Genomic DNA, 18,670 nt, shown 5'->3' with positions numbered 1-18,670 from the left:
GAGAATTGAAGAGGAGAGCAGTCAATTACATTTACCCAGACATTTACCATTTTTGGTAAATTGCTTTTCCTTCATTCCTGATGTTCCACGTCTCCATCTGGTATCATTTCCCTTCTATCTGAAGAACTTCCTTTGGCAATTCCTTTTGCGAAGAGTTGTTGACTATGAATTCTCTTAGTTTCCTTTCACTGAGAATATTTTAATATCCTTCAGAAATAAAGCAAAATATTTGCTGGATACAGAATTCTGGGTTAACAATTCTTTTTTCTCCACACTTTAAGAACATTGATCTACTTCTTCCTGGTGTCCATGATTTCTGATGAGAAATCGATATTCAAGTCCTTGTTCTTCTATAAGCAAGTCATTGTTTTTCCTTAGATACTTTCATTTTTTCTTGGTTTTTAGTTTTCAGGAGTTTGATTACATTTCCATGCATGGAATTCCTTGGGTTTATCCTATTTAGGGTTTGCAGAGTTTTTTGAATTTGTGGGCTTGTGTCTTTTGCCAAATCTGGGAAGTGTTCAGGCATCATTTTCTTCAAGTAATTTTTCTCTACTGTACTCTTTCTCTTTTTCTTAGACTCAAATCACCCCAATGTTAGACCTTTCATAATTCACTCACAAATCCCTGAAACCTCATTTTTAAATCTTTTTTTTTTCCCCTCTGTGTTCAGACGGGATAATTTCTAGTGCTCTGTTTTCAAGTTCACTCTTTCTTCTATTATTTAACCATTCATTCAGTGAGGTTATTTTGATTATTTTATTTTTCAATTCTAAAACTTCCATTTGGTTCTTCATCGTATCTTATTTCTTCGCTGAGACCAATTATTCCACTTATTTCGAGATTGTTTGCCCTCACTTGGAACATTTTTATAATAGCTGCTTTGTATCTTTGCCAAATAATCCCAACATCTGTGTCATTTCAGAGCTGGCATCTGTTGTCTTTTTGGGAGTTGAAGTTTTCTTGGTTCTCTGTATGCCCAATAATTCAGGATTGTATCCTGCATAGTCTGAACATTTGTTATGAGGCTCTGGAGGCATCCTGCTATTTTTATTTTAGCAGGCAACCAACATAGCTGGGTTCAGGATCCAAATTCTCATTTTAATGTCAGTTGTTTTCAGAGCCTTTTGCTGTGCCCTTTAGTTCTATAACACGTATGTGCTACACTGTCTGAACCACCTTGGCAGTTCTACTCGAACTTTAATGTGCAGATGAATCAGTGTGGGATCTTGCTAAAGTGCAGGTTTTAATGCAGAAGACCAAGAATGGGACTTGAGATTCTGCATTTTTCACAAGTTCTCAAGTGACCCGATTTTGTTACTCTGGGGAACACAAATGTCTAGGCCCATCGGGGTACAAGTTCAGCTAGGAAATTTTGGTGTGTTATATGTATTCTGTTCTGCTAAGTGTGGAAACCTAGGACTGGGGACATGGGGATGCTGAGAAGTGTAGACAAAAGTGCATATACATGCTCATGTGGAGCACAGTTAGAGCACTCTAAGCAAATGGGACACTAACCCTTTCCTTTTCCCCACCTTGAGGAAATCCTGTGAGTTTAAGGGTGAACTGGGAACTGATACTGCATTTAGGCTAGGTGAACAAAGATTTAAAAAAAAAAAAAAATGCACAAATTATACTAACAAACTGTTAGAAAAATGTTACCATAATCTAACGCAATGATTCTTACTGCTGTTTTTCTAGTCTTCTTCCATAAATATGCTTTTATGAAATTATAATTTTAGACCCTACTGTTTTCCTCCACTTAGGTCCTGTATTTCCCAAGTTGTCTGTCTTTGCTATTGACATTTTATTGACCAAGTAATAATCATTCAAGTGAAGCAAATTTTTAAAAATTTATGCTTCTACTGTAGGTACTGGTATTGCTTCTGGTCTGTGTAACTATAAATAATGGTGTGAGTAATAATTTTCCTGTACATGTTTTTTTCCTGTCAGAAATCAGTAACTGTTATCCTCTGCCTGTCCCACCACTGTGTGGTGGGGGCAAATCTGTTTCTCTGCTCAAAAGATAGAGGAGCTGTATTTAGGAGCCTCAGCTGCATCTGACTTAGACAATTTAGAAGGTGAGATTTGGGTCCTGCAAGCTGAGGAGATTCAAGTAAGATCTGACATTGAGCTGATGCAGGAATGGGGAACTCTTAAGAATCCTAGGGAAGGGAAGATGTATACTGCATTTGGGAGGCCAGAAGGTAGGCTGTGGTAGTAACATTTCTAGAAATGGCCCCTTTCAGTATTCCACACTGCCTAATCCCCAGAACCCGTGTTATGAGATGAGGAATCAATCTTGTGATTGTGTTATGTAAAATGGCACAGCTGACTTCAAAATAGGGATGATCTGAATGGGCTAATGTACTCATATGAGCCCTTAAAAAGTAGAAAACTCTCTCTAGCTGGCAGCAAAGGAGAAGTTGGAGGGGGAGAGTCAAAGCATGAGAAGGGCTTGACAAATTATTGCTGGCTTTGAAGATGGAGGAGGCCATGTGAGAAGAGATGTCGGAAGTCTTCAGGAGCTGAGAGAGAGGCTCTCAGCCAACAGCCAATGTTGGGGTTGGAATGGGGACCTCAAGTCATACAAAAACAAGGAACTGAATTTGAGTTCAGTCAGCTTACAAATGTTATTGGGATCATGCATTTCTAATTAATTTGAAAGAAAATGGAGACTAATTCCAGCAATATGGCAAGGATAGGGAAACATCAAAATATAGTGGAAATGCCAAGTAGTTACAACTGTTTAGGAGGGCAACTGGGCAACATAAAAATCTTGAAAAACAGGCTTAGTCCTTAATGGAGTAATTCTACTTACAGCAATATATGCTATGGAAATAATTCACAGATGTGCTCCAAGTCTGGAAGTATGTTCACTGAGGTATTAGCTGTGGTAACCCCAAATCAGAAGTGACTTTGGCAAAAATACCCCAGATGCATCATCCTTGATTTGTCTCCCCTTTGTTAAGCCAACCCATCAGCAAATCCTGTCAGGTGTAGCTCCAAATATACCCAAGATCATCTGCCTTGTCTGCCATTTACTACCTACCACCACAGTTTCTTGCCTGAGTGCCTGTGTCAGCTCCTGACCTCATCTTCCTGTTTCTACTCTTGACCCTTTGTGATCCATTCTCTACAAAGGAGCCAGAGAGATTAAAAAATAAAATGTAAACAGTATGAAGCCTCTCTATTGTTAAACATACCTAGGGGTTCCTACTACTTCTGATCTTGCCCCCAAGGCTCTGCATGCCCTGGTCCGTGCTTACCCCTACAGGGTCATCACCTCTCTCTCTACCCCACCAATTTACTGAGCTCCAGCCACACTATTTTCTCTTTGTTCTCAGAACAGTCTAAGACAAGACTGTTTCTTTTGAAATGACTGCCGACATGCATGTTGCAAGGAGGAAATACTAGGGCTGAATCCTGCTCCAATGTCTGTGCTGTGTTGGTTTGGGTAAGTTAATTAACCTCTCTGTGCCTCAGTTTTCTCCGTAAAATGGAGGAATTTCATTATGAGGAATTAGGAGTTTCATTAGGAAGAAGAAGACAGATTACAAATTAAACTTAATGTAACCACTTGGCACATAGTAAGGGCTTATTAAATATTAATAGTTGTCAGAACCTAACTTCTTCCTCAAAAGAAAAGTCAGTGGTTCAAGGGGTCCCAATCAGAATGCTTTCCAACCCAAATGTTCTGACAGTTCCCATTACCCAGGATCAAATCTAGCTCCTTAGCCCACAGGGGCCCTCGTAATGTGTTCCTTACATTCCCCTATTCCTTCCACATGCCATTACAGGTAAATATAATGGCCCTATTCCCTCCCTTGCTGCCCCCCAACACACACACACACACACACACACACACACACACACACACATACACACATAGCCTCATTTATACCCACTGTCCCCACAACAATGCATGCCAATTACTCCCAATACCACAAAATTTGTATTAGTCCTTAAAATTTAACCCATCAAGCATTATCTCTGTGAAACCTTTACTTCTATCTTGTACCAATCAGTCCTTCAGAATAATCACCTTTCTCTGTGCTTCAGCAGACCTCAGAAATATGTCACTGTTTTTAAAAGACTTATGATCTGGAATGAACAGGGCCATCAGCCCAGATTGACTGTGAACTCCTTGAAGGCTGGGTCCATACCTCGTCATGTAATTCCAGTGCCCGGTACAGTGCTCGACACACAAGCAACATTTAAACAGACCTACTCGGAAATGAGAAACTGTGAGGTCAAAGCAAAGGTTTTAGAGTTAGACCCAAGTTCAAATTCTGGCTTCACCACCTAACAGCTGTTTGATTTAGGGAAGGAAATGAAATTTCTAAGCCTTTAGCTTTCTCTCCTGCGAAATTTGACAACACTATTTCTCAAGGTTGTTTTAAGTATTAAATGAGAATGTTTACAAAAGTGTAACACCTGGTACATAACGAAGAGTTTAATTAAGTGGTATCCAATATTCTATTATTATATCACAACTTCTGCTTTATACTGGTTATGATCAAGTTACTTATTATACATGAACATCAGTTTCCGTACTTGTAAAATAGGGACAGCCCTTATCAATCTCTCGGGATTAAGAGGATTAAATAAGAGCATATGGATGTTTCATATGGACAAAGGCCCAGCTTATTGCTTGCAATAGCTGACACTCAACTAGTAGAGGCTGTATAATTATTATTGAGCTAACCTGACCATCCATGGGAAAAACTGAAGAGATCAAGTTTATTTGGCTCTAAGAGGAAAAGCAAAGAAGGCAAATTTTAAGAACAGGAAATAATAGCTTCATGAGTAGTGAAAAATGAAAATTTAATTATTAAGGTGGCATAGGTAGAGGATAATTCTTTTCAAAATATGGTGCTGGATCAACTGGATAGCAATACAGTAAAATATCAACCTATCTTGTTCCACACATAAAAATTAATTTCAAATGGATTATAAATCTAAATACAAAAGGTAAAACAAAGCATCCAGAAAATATGAGAAATACTTCATGACCTTAGGGTAGGGCAAAGATTTCTCAACAATAAAAAAAATTACCACCAAACTTTAAAGGAAAACATTGATAATCTAGATTACATAGAAATGAAAAACATTTTAATTTAAAAAACCACTGACAGGGTGAAAAGGCAAGCTACACAGGGAGGATATTTGTAATACATTTATCTGACAAAAGACCTAAAATCCAGAATATATAACCAATGCCTACAAATCACAGAAAGACCAAACAACAAAAGAGAAAAATGAGCAAGAGATGTGAAAGACTCCTCAGCAAAAGGGGATGGCTAAAAGAGCTTATAAACATTTTTTTAACAAGAAAAAGAAAGGATGCAAAACGTCCTCCATAGAATCCTGGGGGAGTGGTCCCTGAAACTCACTCACTTCGGGGGGTCCATGAGATCAAAGCTATTTCATCTTAGAAGCTATGTACTTTTGTCCACTGTGTTGAATCTGCACTGATGGTACAAAAGTGGTGGTGAGGAAAATCACTGAGGCCTTAGCATAAATCCCAGCAGTAGCTCCAAACTAGCTGTGAGTGTGCCCTCCCTGGTCAGCCATCAACGATGCACTATGCACATCCAGTGTCACTTTAGAATGTTCTCGATGAGGTAGTAAAAAATTACCAAGTGTTCTAAAACTGCCATCTTTGAACACACCTCTTTTTCCTATTCTATGTAATGCGATGGGAAACAGGCATAAAGCACTTCTGCGGCATAGAGAAGTGCAATTGTACTTATCAATACTTTTGCATTTAGGCTGCCAGCTCAACTGGCCATTTTTTTTCACGGAAAACCACTCTTACTTGAAAGAATGACTAACAGAAAAACCATGGCTATTCAGACTTTTTTTGTTGTTTTTTTTAATTTAAGACATTTCTCAAAACAATGTGAGACTGTTACCGCAAGGAAAGCAACTGACATTATTACTAATGATAAAACGAAGCTTTCAAGTGAAAATCAGCAATTTGGAAGTTTGTATTAAAATCTGATGGCCTCCCAGTACTGATGGTGATGAGACGGGTAATATTAATAAATGTGATTGATATTGGATAATGGTCAGCCTTTAGCAGATCTATATAACTCAGTGAACCAATATTTCCCAAATGATCAATATATCATCTTCCAATATCATACCTGGGTTAAAGATCCACTCAAAGGACACGACAGAGCAGTGGATTTAATTTTTTATTTTTTAAGATTTCATTTATTTATTTACTTATAGTGTGAGTGAGCAGGGGGAGGGGCAGAGGGAGAAACAGAGAGTGAATCTCAAGCAGTCTCTGCACTGAGCACAGAGCCTGACATGGGGCTCGATCCCATGATCCTGAGATCATAACCTTAAGCCAAAATCCAGAGTCGGATGCCCAACTGACTGAGCCACCCAGGCACCCCTGAAAACATTATTAAACCACTCTTTTATCTAATAACTATCTTGATAAGGCTTCAACAAAAACGTCACTGCCTGCAGACTAAATGCAGAAGCAGAAACGAGAATCTTGTCTTCCATGCCTGATGATAAAAAGGTCTACAACAACGTGAAAGTCATTCTCGCCAAATTTTTATGTTTGAGGAAAAAAATAGGTATTTTTGTGAAAACTTCTTAGTTGTGTTTACATGTAATGGGTTCATTATTGTTACTTTTAAGTGAATGAATAAATGTGTATTTTTAACATTTTAGCTATAATATCAAATATGTTGACTGATAGAACCCAAACAAGAACTCTTTTTTAAAAGATTTTATTTATTTGAGAGACAGCAAGAGAGAGGGAGAGAGAGAGCATGAATGGGGACGGGGTAGAAAGAGAAGGAGAAGCAGACTCCTCACTGAGCATGGAGCCCAATGTAAGACTCGATCCCCAGACCCCAGGATCATGACCTGAGCTGAAGGCAGAAGACACTAAACCAACTGAGCCACTCAGGTGCCCCAAGAACTCTTTAATAATTCAAAATTTAATAATTCTTCCTCAATAATTCAGAGTTTAAGAGGGTTTTCTGAGACCAAAAATGTTGAGATCTGCCACTATGGAAAATATAACTCAAATGAAGCAGAAGAAGAAACTATATACAGATGCATATAGCTTTACTATTTAAAATGAAAAATTGAACATGCTTAAAATATCCCATGGAAGTTAGGCAAACTATAGCATATCAGCAAAATAAAATATCAGATACTAAAAAAGATAGATTCAGCACTTTAGTAAACAGGTTATGAAATTTTAAAAAGAAAATGCAGAACACAAAATACTGGAAACATCAAAAGTATGTAAAGACAGGCTGATTGGTACTGAAAATGAATCTTGAATGACAAGAGCTCTGTATCTAAGGATTTATTTTTAGTGAAGCCTGTTAAGCGTAGGAAAAGCTGGTTTTTCAAAAGAGCGAATAGGATTTGGGGCATACAGTCTGCCTGAGGACAGATGGAGCAAAGGGAAATGGGTTAGAATCGCAAGACAACAACAAAAGTTAGGCTTAGATTAAAAAAAAAAAAACAACAACAACCAAAAAAACCTTCCCTTATAGATGGGCTGTTTTCAGTAATTCTTCCCCCTAGAGATCTCAGGAGTAGGACAGTCCTACTTTTCACTATCAACTCTCCACCACAATGGAATGTCCTCTCCACCTGTACTGCGGGCTGAGAAGCAGCCTGCGTCACGCCCAGTATCCTCTGACAAACTCCGGGTACACATCTCCACACACTTAGGGAAGCAGATCTCTTTCTGTCCCAAGACGGACACCCTATGTGTTTGCTTTTGGAGATTTCCAGGGGTGGGCTACACAAGATGGGGTGTGGAAAGCAAGCAGGGTGACATGGAACCGTGTCCTCTGTGAAGGAGGCAGAGGCTGACTATTTCCCACTCCGAGTACAAGCCTCGGCTGTTCCCGTGATGGGCTAATTAACACCCTGCCGCAGCCAGATGGGCCGGCTCCTGTGCCGCTCCTTCCCTCCTTCCTGCCCTACAGCGCCCCCCCCCCCAATCCTGCATTTGAGGAAAAAACAAAAAGGTGAAAGTGTGAGTGCTGGTTGCCCAGCAACCTGGTGGGGGGGGCTCTAATAAAGGAATCGGTGTCATCACAGACATCTGTGCCAACAGAGGAGGAAGGGGGCTGGCAAGGAGGGCGGGCGGAGGGGGGTGAGCGGCTGACAAAAAGCCTCCTAAACATTCTGCCTCTTCTCTGACCATCTCTCACGTAATGCAGTGTCCTAGTCCTGGGAGAAAGACTAGCTTGAGAAAGACCTAACTGAGGGATGGCAAGGGGATGGATTTCTCTCCACACTGTGCACTCACTATACTGGATTTGTACATAAATTGATTATCGCATAAACTAAAACTGAAGGGTACAGTGGGGAAAGCATGGGCAGAGTTAGACCCACAGAAGGCGCAGACTGGGCCCAGCCTTCCCCCTTCCAGTTAGGTAAGGCTGGGAAGCCACGCTACTTTCTTATCTACCGACCCCTCCCGTGTAGTGCACGGATGCTACGGACCTTCTCAGGGGCCTGTCTGGAAGATGAGTCACCATAAATGAAAGCACCTGGTTCGGCGGTCAACACGGCCGACAACCAAGAAATGGCAATTACCACTCTCCTTGATAAATGCAGCCAATGTTGATGATAAAGAGACCATGTCTGTTAAGGGGCTGGGCCTAAACGCAGTCATCCCACACAACCCCAGGTCCATACTCTCACAGCTTAAGTGGCTCCACAGCATCAAATCCTTTTGTGGGGGTAAGATGCTAGGTATTTGGGAGGACCGTCCACTCATTACACCTTCAGTCTGGTTTTGATCTCCACTTGCTATCTGAATGGGGTCCACTGAGTATTTAGCTAACCTTTACTATATTCTGAGCAATGAATTCAACACATGATATCCATTACATATCAATCCTAAGAGACCCTGCAGACCGGCATAACAATTCTCAAGGCGCAGATGAGGAGACCAAGGTGCTCCCAGAGGCTACATGTGCTCACCAAGGGAGAGGTCAAGCTACAAGGTCAGGGTTTGAATCTAGCTGATCGACCTCCAAAGCCTGTGCTCCAGACTGCCATATAATATTCTCTCGTTGATATGGGGGAGGTGGGTGGGGTGGCAGGAAAAAAGGGACCAAGTCCCACGTGCTAAGAGTGGCATGTGGAAACAAGGAGTCTCAGCTTTCTGTCTTACTGCTGCCCCCCTCCCCACCCCCACCATTCCATTTGGCTCTACTCACTTCTTATCTTTCCAGGGCTCTGCACAGGCCAGGCCTTCATGCTGGGACACCCTCCCTATCCCACTCTGAACTGGCTAACGCATCCTCCTCATTCTTTAGGAGCCTGCCGAGAGGTCAGCCCCTCCTTGGGGAAGCCTTCCCTGAACACCAAGTGTGGTTCAGGTTCCTCTTCTACATGCTCCCTAGTACGCTGTCCCTCCTTGATGAGAGGACAGCAGGAGCAGATGGCATCACGGGTCTTCACGAAGCACCTATGGCTGGATCTAGTGTCACACACCTAGTGAGCTCAAGAAATACTCTGGACTTAAGAACCTAAGTGGTTCCTTAGCATCTACATTTTCAAATACCTTTCATTTTAAAATAAAGAGTCATGAGAAGTTGGAAAAAGAGTGCAGAGAAATCCTGCGCACCTTCACCCAGTTTTCTCCAAGTGATACCACCGCAAAGCTCCCCTCATGCTACCTCGCCCACCTTCATAGTCGCACCTACAGCCTGCCCCCATCCCTAGCCTCCTGCAAACACGGATCTATGTAGCACATCTACTAATAGTGTCATTCTGAAAGTTTTGTGAAGGTGGAATCATACAGTTTGTAACCTTTTGGAATTGGCTTTTTCTTACTCCTTTACCTTGTGGAGTATTCCTCAGGCAGCACCACAGCGTGCGTAACCTCTCACCAACTCAGGGACATCTGAATTGCTTCCAGTTTTTGACTATTACAAATAAAGCTGCTATGAACATCTGTCTATAGGCTTCTGCGTGGGCATAATTTTTGTTTCTTGACGATAAATGCCTAGGAGTGCAATTCCTAGATCTTCATAGGAAGTGTTTGCTTAAGAAACAGCCAATGTTCTTAAGTGGCCATACCATTTTACATTCCCACCACCAACAGGTAAGAGACTGAGATTCTCTGCACTGTCTCCAGCATTTGGTATCATTTTTATTTTTAATTTTAGCCAGTCTAGTAGGTGTGAAGGATTTCACTGCTTAATTTCCATTTCCCTAATGGCTAATGGTGCTGAATACCTTTTCATGCTTCACATGCTATGTGCCATCTGTGTATCCTTTCAGTGTGCCATCTCTTCACATCCTTGTCCCATTTTCTGATTGGATTTTTTTTTTAACCCGTGGAGTTTTGAATGTTCTGTATCTTCCTAGACACAACTGCTCTGTCAGATGCGTGGTTTGCAAACATTTCTCCCAGCCTGTAGTTTATGTTCTCATTCTCTAACAGGGTCTTTCATAGAGCAAAAACATTTTTAATTTTGATGAAGTACAATTTAACCATGTCTACTACAGATTGTGCTTTTAGTGTCTTACAAATGCTTCAGCAAGCCCTATATCCAAAAGAGTTTCTCCTGTGAGTTCTAAAATGTTGTAGCATGAAGTTTCACATTTAGATCTGTGATCCTATTTGAGTTACCAGCTCAAATTCATTCTGAGCTCTGGGCTGGTAACCCTTGCTGAACTCGTGATTATTACTGTTGCTACTGCTATTATTTGGTAGATTCCCTGAGATTTTCTATGTAGACCACGGTCATCTGCAAACACGAACCGTTTTATTTCTTCCTCTCTTATTTGTATCCTTTTATTTAATTTTATTTCTCATCTTAATGTAGTAGCAAAACTTTCAGTACTATGATGAGTAAGACTGGTAAGAGTGGATACCTATGCCTTGTTTCTAAGGGGGGGAAGTATTCAGCAGTTTATTTTAAATAAATCACTTCTGCTGGTATGATGATGAACCCATAAAATACAACTTAGGTACTAACAAACTACTCTCTAGTTGAAGGTAAGACACAAAAGTCTCAATCATGAGCAATTATCAATTTTCTTGTAGTCTGAACCCAGAGACCTCATTTCTGTTGTTATATGTTCACATTTCCAATAAAGCCAAGGCAAGGCTAGGACTTTTTTTTTTTTTAACAGTTTACTGAGATAATATTTCACATATAACAAAATTCACCCAGTTATATTATACAGGGAAATGGCCTTTAGATGTTCACAGAGTGTGCAAATATTCTTATTAGGATATTTTCTTCACCTGGGCGCCTGGGTGGCTCAGTTGCTTAAGCGACTGCCTTCCGCCCAGGTCACGATCCTGGAATCCCGGGATCGAGTCCCACATTGGGCTCTCTCCTTAGCAGGGAGGCTGCTTCTCCCTCTGATCTCTGCCCTCTCATGGTCTCTCTCTCAAATAAATAAACATAATCTTTAAAAAAAAAAAAAAAAAGAATATTTTCTGCACCCAAAAGGAAACTCTGTACCAATTAGCAGTCATTCCCTATTCATGCCCACCAATCCCTCCACCTCGGTTCCTGGCAATGATTTATCTTCTTTCTGTGTGTATGGATTTGCCTATTCTGAACAATTCACATAAAATCATACAATATGTAGATCCTCTCACTCAGCAAAATGTTTTCAAGGTTCAGCAAAATGTTTTCAAGGTTCACACGGGTTGTGACATCCATCAGTAGTTCATCCTTTTTTTACTGGTGAATAACTTTCACTGTACACACTTGTCACTTTGTAGATCTGATCATCAGCTGATGGGTATTTAGGCTGTTTCCACTTTTTGGCCTATATGAATATACTATGGACATTCACATACAGAAGTCGTACATGCTATTTCACTGTGGTGTGGAGTTCCATTTCCCTGATGATTAATGATTTTGAGCATCTTTCACATGCTCATGGGTTACTTTAACTATTCTGAACCACTTTTAAACTGGGCTTTTTTATTACTGAGTTGTAAGGCTTATGTATTTTCGATACAAGCCTACAGTCAACTATGATTCATAAATGCTATCTCCCATTCTGTGGGTTATCTGTTCACTTTTATTTATTTATTTATTTATTTTCAGCATAACAGTATTCATTATTTTTTCACCACTCCCAGTGCTCCATGCAATCCGTGCCCTCTATAATACCCACCACCGGGTACCCCGACCTCCCACTCCCCCACCACTTCAAACCCCTCAGATTGTTTTTCAGAGTCCACAGTCTCTCATGGTTCACCTCCCCTTCCAATTTCCCCCAACTCCCTTCTCCTCTCTATCTCCCTATGTCCTCCATGCTATTTGTTATGCTCCACAAATAAGTGAAACCATATGATAATTGGCTCTCTCTGCTTGACTTATTTCACTCAGCAGCATAATCTCTTCCAGTCCCGTCCATGTTGCTACAAAAGTTGGGTATTCGTCCTTTCTGATGGAGACATAATACTCCATAGTGTATATGGACCAAATCTTCCTTATCCATTCGTCCGTTGAAGGGCATCTTAGTTCTTTCCACAGTTTGGCGACCGTGGCCATTGCTGCTATAAACATTGGAGTACAGATGGCCCTTCTTTTCACGACATCTGTATCTTTGGGGTAAATACCCAGGAGTGCAATGGCAGGGTCATAGGGAAGTTCTATTTTCAATTTCTTGAGGAATCTCCACACTGTTCTCCAAAGAGGCTGCACCAACTTGCGTTCCCACCAACAGTGTAAGAGGGTTCCCCTTTCTCCACATCCTCTCCAACACATGTTGTTTCCTGTCTGTTAAATGTGGCCATTCTAACTGGTGTAAGGTGATATCTCAATGTGGTTTTTATTTGAATCTCCCTGATGGCTAGTGATGATGAACATTTCTTCATGTGTCTGATAGCCATTTGTATGTCTTCATTGGAGAAGTGTCTGTCCATATCTTCTGCCCATTTTGTGATATGATTGTCTATTTTGTGTGTGTTGAGTTTGAGGAGCTCATTATAGATCCTGGATATCAACCTTTTGTCTGTACTGTGATTTGCAAATATCTTCTCCCATTCCGTGGGTTGCCTCTTTGTTTTTTTGACTCTTTCCTTTGCTGTGCAGAAGCTTTTGATTTTGATGAAGTCCCAAAAGTTTACTTTCGCTTTTGTTTCCTTTGCCTTTGGAGACATATCTTGAAAGAAGTTGCTGTGGCTGATATCAAAGAGATTACCGCCTATGTTCTCCTCTAGGATTCTGATGGATGCCTGTCTCACGTTGAGGTCTTTTATCCATTTTGAGTTTATCTTTGTGTACAGTGTTAAGAGAATGGTCGAGTTCCATTCTTCTACATACAGCTGCCCAGTTTTCCCAGCACCATTTATTGAAGAGACTGTCTTTTTTTCCACTGTATATTTTTTCCTGTTTTATCGAAGATTAATTGACCATAGAGCTGAGGGTCCATATCTGGGCTCTCTACTCTGTTGCACTGGTCTATGTGTCTGTTTTTATGCCAGTACCATGCTGTCTTGGTGATCACAGCTTTGTAATAAAGCTTGAAATCAGGTAACGTGATGCCCCCAGTTTTATTTTTGTTTTTCAACATTTCCTTAGCGATCCATACAAATTGGAACCAGCGATTCTGGTTCCAATTTGTATGGAACCAGAAGATTGCCTCTTCTGGTTCCATACAAGTTTTTGGATTATTTGCTCGAGCTCTTTGAAGAATACCGGTGGAATTTTGATCGGAATGGCATTAGAAGTATAGATTACTCTAGGCAATATAGACATTTTAACAATGTTTATTCTTCCAATCCAAGAGCATGGAATGGTCTTCCATCTTTTTGTGTCTTCTTCAATTTCTTTCATGAGTGTTCTGTAGTTCCTCGAATACAGATCCTTTACCTCTTTGGTTAGGTTTATTCCCAGGTATTTTATGGTTCTTGGTGCTATAGTAAATGGAATCAATTCTCTAATTTCCCTTTCTGTATTTTCATTGTTAGTGTATAAGAAAGCCACTGATTTCTGTACATTGACTTTGTATCCTGCCACGTTGCTGAATTGCTGTATGAGTTCTAATAGTTTGGGAGTGGAGTCTTTGGGGTTTTCCATATAAAGAATCATGTCATCTGCGAAGAGAGAGAGTTTGACTTCTTCATTGACCATTTGGACACCTTTTATTTCTCTTTGTTACTGCTGTTGCTAGGACTTCTAATACTATGTTGAACAAGAGTGGTGAAAGTGGGCATCTTTGTTTTGTTCCTGATCTCAACGGGAAGGCTGTGAGCTTTTTCCCATTGAGGATGATATTTGCTGTGGGTCTTTCATAGACAGATTTTATGAAGTTCAGGAATGTTCCCTCTATCCCTATACTCTGAAGCGTTTTAATCAGGAACGGATGCCGGATTTTGTCAAATGCTTTTTCTGCATCTGTTCACTTTCTTGACTATCCTTTGATGCACAAAAGGTTCTAATTTTGACAAAGTCCAATTTGTGCTTTTGGTGTTGTATCTAAGAAACTACTGTCGAGGTCATAAAGATTTATTCCTGCCTTCTAGGAGTATTACAGTTCTCTTATGCCTAGGTCTATGATCCATTTTAAGTCAATTTCTGTGTAAGGAAGGGGTCCAACTGCATCCTTTTGCCTGTGGACATAGAGTTGTTTCAGCACCATTTGAAAAGACTATTATTCCCTCACTAAACTGTTTTGGCGCACTTGCTGAAATCAATTGCCCATGGATATATGGGTTTATCTCTATTTTTTTAAAGATTTTATTTATTTATTTGACAGAAAGAGAGAGATCACAAGGAGGCAGAGAGGCAGGCAGTGGGGGTGGGGGGAAGCAGGCTCCCTGCTGAGCAGAGAGCCCCATACAGGCCTCCATCCCAGGACCCTGAGATCACGACCTGAGCCAAAGGCAGAGGCTCAACCCACTGAGCCATCTAGACACCCCTAGTTTATTTCTAGATCTCAATTCTATTCCTTTGGCTTTACATTTCTATCCTTATTTCAGTACCACACTGTCTTGACTACTTGTAGCTTTGTAATAAGTTTTAAAATTGGAAAGTGTGAGTCTTTTTTCTTTTTCAAAATTGCTTTGGTTATTCTGGTTCTCTTTGATTTTCCATATGAATTTTAGGATCAGCTTGACAATTTCTGAAAACAAAAACAAAAACAAAAACCCCAGAAAACAAAAAACCTACAAACAAGAAACTCTGGGATTGGGATTGCACTAAATACGTATATCAATTTGGAGAATATTGCCTATATTAATTCTTCTTATCTATGAACACAGATGTGTTTCCATTATTTAATCTTAATTTCTTTCAAAAATGCTTTGTAATTCTCAGTGTACAAGTTAATTTTTGTTAAATTTATTAAGTATTTTTTTTCTTTTGGGGGTTATTATAAATGGGATCATTTCCTTAATTTTCATATTATTCCTTACTCATGTACAGAAATACAACTGATTTTTGTTTTTTGATCATGTATCCTGTCACATTGCTGACATTGTTTATTTTAAAAGTTTATTTAGAAGATTCCTTCGGATGTCCTATATATGAGATTTCAGGTAAAAGAGTTTGTTTACATCTTCCTTTTTAATCTAGATACTTCTCCTTTTTCTCAAGTGATTGTCTTGACTAGAATCTCAAGTATGATGTTGCATAAAAGTAACAAGAGCAGACATTCTTGTCTTACTCCTGATCTTTGGGGTAAAGCATTTAGTCTTTCTTCCTTAACTAGGATATTAGCTGTGGGTTTTCTGCAGATGCTATTTATTGAGTAAGAAAACTCCTTCTATTGCTAAATGCTTTTATTCTGAAAAAGTGTTGGATTTTGTCAAACGCTTTTTCTCTACTGAAATGAACATGTGGTTTTGTCCTTTGTTCCATTAATGTGGTATGTTACACTGACTTATTTTCAGATGTTAAACCAACCATTTCTGGGATAAATTTCTTTTGGTCATGGTATATAATCCTTTTTCTACGTTGCCGGATTTATTTTGCCAGTATTTTGTTGAGGATTTTAAAATCTATATTCAAAAGGGATACTGGTTTGTAGCTTTCTTCTGAGGTCTCTGGTTTTGGTATCAGGGCCCCACAGATCCAGACAGACAAGGTCAAACACTGTATTTAGTTGATATAACTCTTTTAATAACAGCCCCGCTCTCCCTTTTTTCCTCATGCCATTCATGTGACAATGAAAACAAGGTTAATTTATCCTGTAAAAAATGTTCAGTTTTTTAAAATGTTCCAGTTTTGGCTGCAACACATGTATCCTCAGGTGTTTATTTAACTCATTCTTCTATCTCTCATGCTTCTTTTCATGTGAGAGTTAGATCTAAACCCAGGTTGCTGTGTACTTACTGCTGCATCATATCAGAAAGCACTTAATGTCTGGCTACACCATTTTTAGTGTTAAGATTGATCTATGGGCTCAGGTGCTATCAGCCTGGATCTATTCTTTATAAAGTTCTCCATCAGCCTGCTACCTAAGGGTTTCAGCAAACGCTGATGATTTGTGCCTAGGTACGTTCTTTCAGGAGATGTTGCAAAATGGTTATTTTTGATTCTTTCAATTCTTCCAAGGTTAGGAAGTTTTATCTTCACAATTAAAAACTCCAGGTCTGATTCCTAGTTAGGGTGGCAGAGCCTCGAGGTGCTGCTGTGGAAGCCCTGGGGGGATTCTTGCTTGCCTCTGTGGTTGGAGGATCCTCACAGCACTTGAGGCGGACGCCAGAGACAAGGCACATTCTACATAATGAGTTCTACATTAGAAAAATGACCCGCATCCCACACAACTTTCCAAAGTCTTGTTAGGTGTTCAGGGAGGTATAAAGCCTTCATAAAGTATCCAAGTCTAATGAGACACTCTCCATCTAATATTTTGTTTGCCATTCTCCTAAGAACTATTCATCATTTCAGAAGAGTCATGTTAGTAATAGCAATGCAGTTTATAGTATTTGAATTTGGCTTGAATACATGTGTATATGCCAGCTTTTGTTGCTGTCAAATTCTACATAATTCCATATACAAGTGCAAATGTCTGACTTTATTTTCCAGTGTAACTCTGCTTAAGCATCTACATGATCAAACAGACATTATCTTATTAATTACTCTCTATTTCTCATTTATATTATAGTTAGGACTTTATACTGATTCCTTTTGAAGTGTACATTCAGTTAGATTATCTATGAATATCATTTCAAGAAAAGTAAAGGAGATTTCACGAAGTATTTGTTTTGACATGGGCAGTGAGTCTGAGAGAGCTGAGAATTACTATCTACTTAAGGTGTAAAAATCCACCCCAACCTCTTGATTGCCATCCAGGGCTTGTTCTTAAATCTTGCCACCATATTTGGCCACATCGTAGCCACAGCACTACACTGGGATTTGACAAGTGAACTGCAGCCCTGGCCCTGTCTCTTTATTAGTGGCTGGTGACCTTAGGCAGGTCATCTTACCTGTGGTCCTATCTATAAAATAAGGAGGTTAGATTAGACAAGCTGTTCCCAATCCTTCAACTACTTTTTAGTATTCACCCTCCCCACAGGATTTCTGAAGAGTGCCAAAGAGACTTACCAATTATTATTCATTGTAATAAATTAATTTCCCATTTTTTAACTAAACAAGGATACGTTAATTGCAAAACAGGATAAAATAACAATGGCAGTGAACACTTACTGAGTGCTTATTATGGCCCCACGGTGAAGCCCCAGGCCCCCATTACTGCTACACTGGGGATTCCAAATTGGGAAAAGTGCGGTCTCAACCAGACACTAAGGTCTCCCACTGGTTCTCGTCTCCATCCTCAGAGCATGAGTCTCCTGTCATAGATGCTCCCACCCTAATCTGGTAAGATCTTGGATGAGACATACTCATACCTCATGTTGCTTTGGAAAAGTTCTGAAGCTGTCAAAGAGGTTAGGTGGCTGCCATGAATGAAATGGAACGGGAAAGACAGTTGGCCTCCAACCCTCTGGGAAGGTACTTCTGCATCTCCGTGTTTCCCTGAAATGCACAGCCCCAGTCCCTGCAACCCAAATAAGCTGGGTAGTAAGGGTGACTAGGAGCCGTATCAGAACTCAATGCTCCACTTCTGTCTCCATCCACCAAGACTCAGACAATCTGTTGCAGACACATGGAGACCAGAGAGGGGGCCACGTGGCAGGATGGTTATGGCTAGAACCCTGCAGAAGCACGGGATGGCTGCCTGCTGGGGGCTCTGTACTCACCAGGGAGGCTGCCGGCTCGTGTGTGGGTGCTGTGGGTGAATCCGGAGCGGGTCCACCTCTCTGGCAGTGGCAGGCGGAAACTCCCGGGGGAGACTGCTGACACTAGCCTTGTCCCAGCGCTCATGGATAGGTGTGATGATTCCAGACACAATGCGAGACCGAAGTTCCTCACTGTTCTTGTAGGTCCTGTAGGAAGGAGACGAGGTGTCAACTGCTTGCACCTGGCTGGCAACCCCGTATACACTATTCTGGCAGCGGCGGCGGCGGCGGCGGCAGTGGCGGCCCTGATAGCTCTTTGCTTTGCGCTTGGACTGTTTGCAAGGGTGGGGACAGGCCGCCCGGCGGACCTGTGTGAGGGGGGCAACAGCCCGGTGTCGTCTCCGAGATTTGGGCCTAAGCTTCTTAGGCATCTGAGTTGCCCCTCCTCGCTTACCACCCCATTAGAAAGAGGTGACAGTGCAGGGGCACAGGGCCTGGACT

At 40.7% G+C, this 18,670-nt stretch overlaps 1 protein-coding gene across 4 annotated transcripts in view; it reads right to left on the bottom strand.

Annotated features, from left to right (window-relative positions):
* PSMF1 (proteasome inhibitor subunit 1) overlaps window positions 1-18,670 on the bottom strand; it is a 48,185-nt gene that overhangs the window by 6,249 nt on the left and 23,266 nt on the right. For all 4 annotated transcript variants that reach the window (XR_009344618.1, XR_009344619.1, XM_059133687.1 and 1 more), the window contains exon 5: window positions 18,191-18,376. Coding sequence is in view for 2 of the 4 variants with exons in the window: in XM_059133687.1 (XP_058989670.1) it covers window positions 18,191-18,376 (186 nt within the window). In the remaining 2 variants the exon portion in view is untranslated. The remainder of the gene's footprint in view (window positions 1-18,190; window positions 18,377-18,670) is intronic.

Source organism: Mustela lutreola, chromosome 9, assembly GCF_030435805.1.
Source record: "Mustela lutreola isolate mMusLut2 chromosome 9, mMusLut2.pri, whole genome shotgun sequence".
NCBI lineage: Eukaryota > Metazoa > Chordata > Mammalia > Carnivora > Mustelidae > Mustela > Mustela lutreola.
This window is presented reverse-complemented; position numbering and strand designations above follow the sequence as displayed.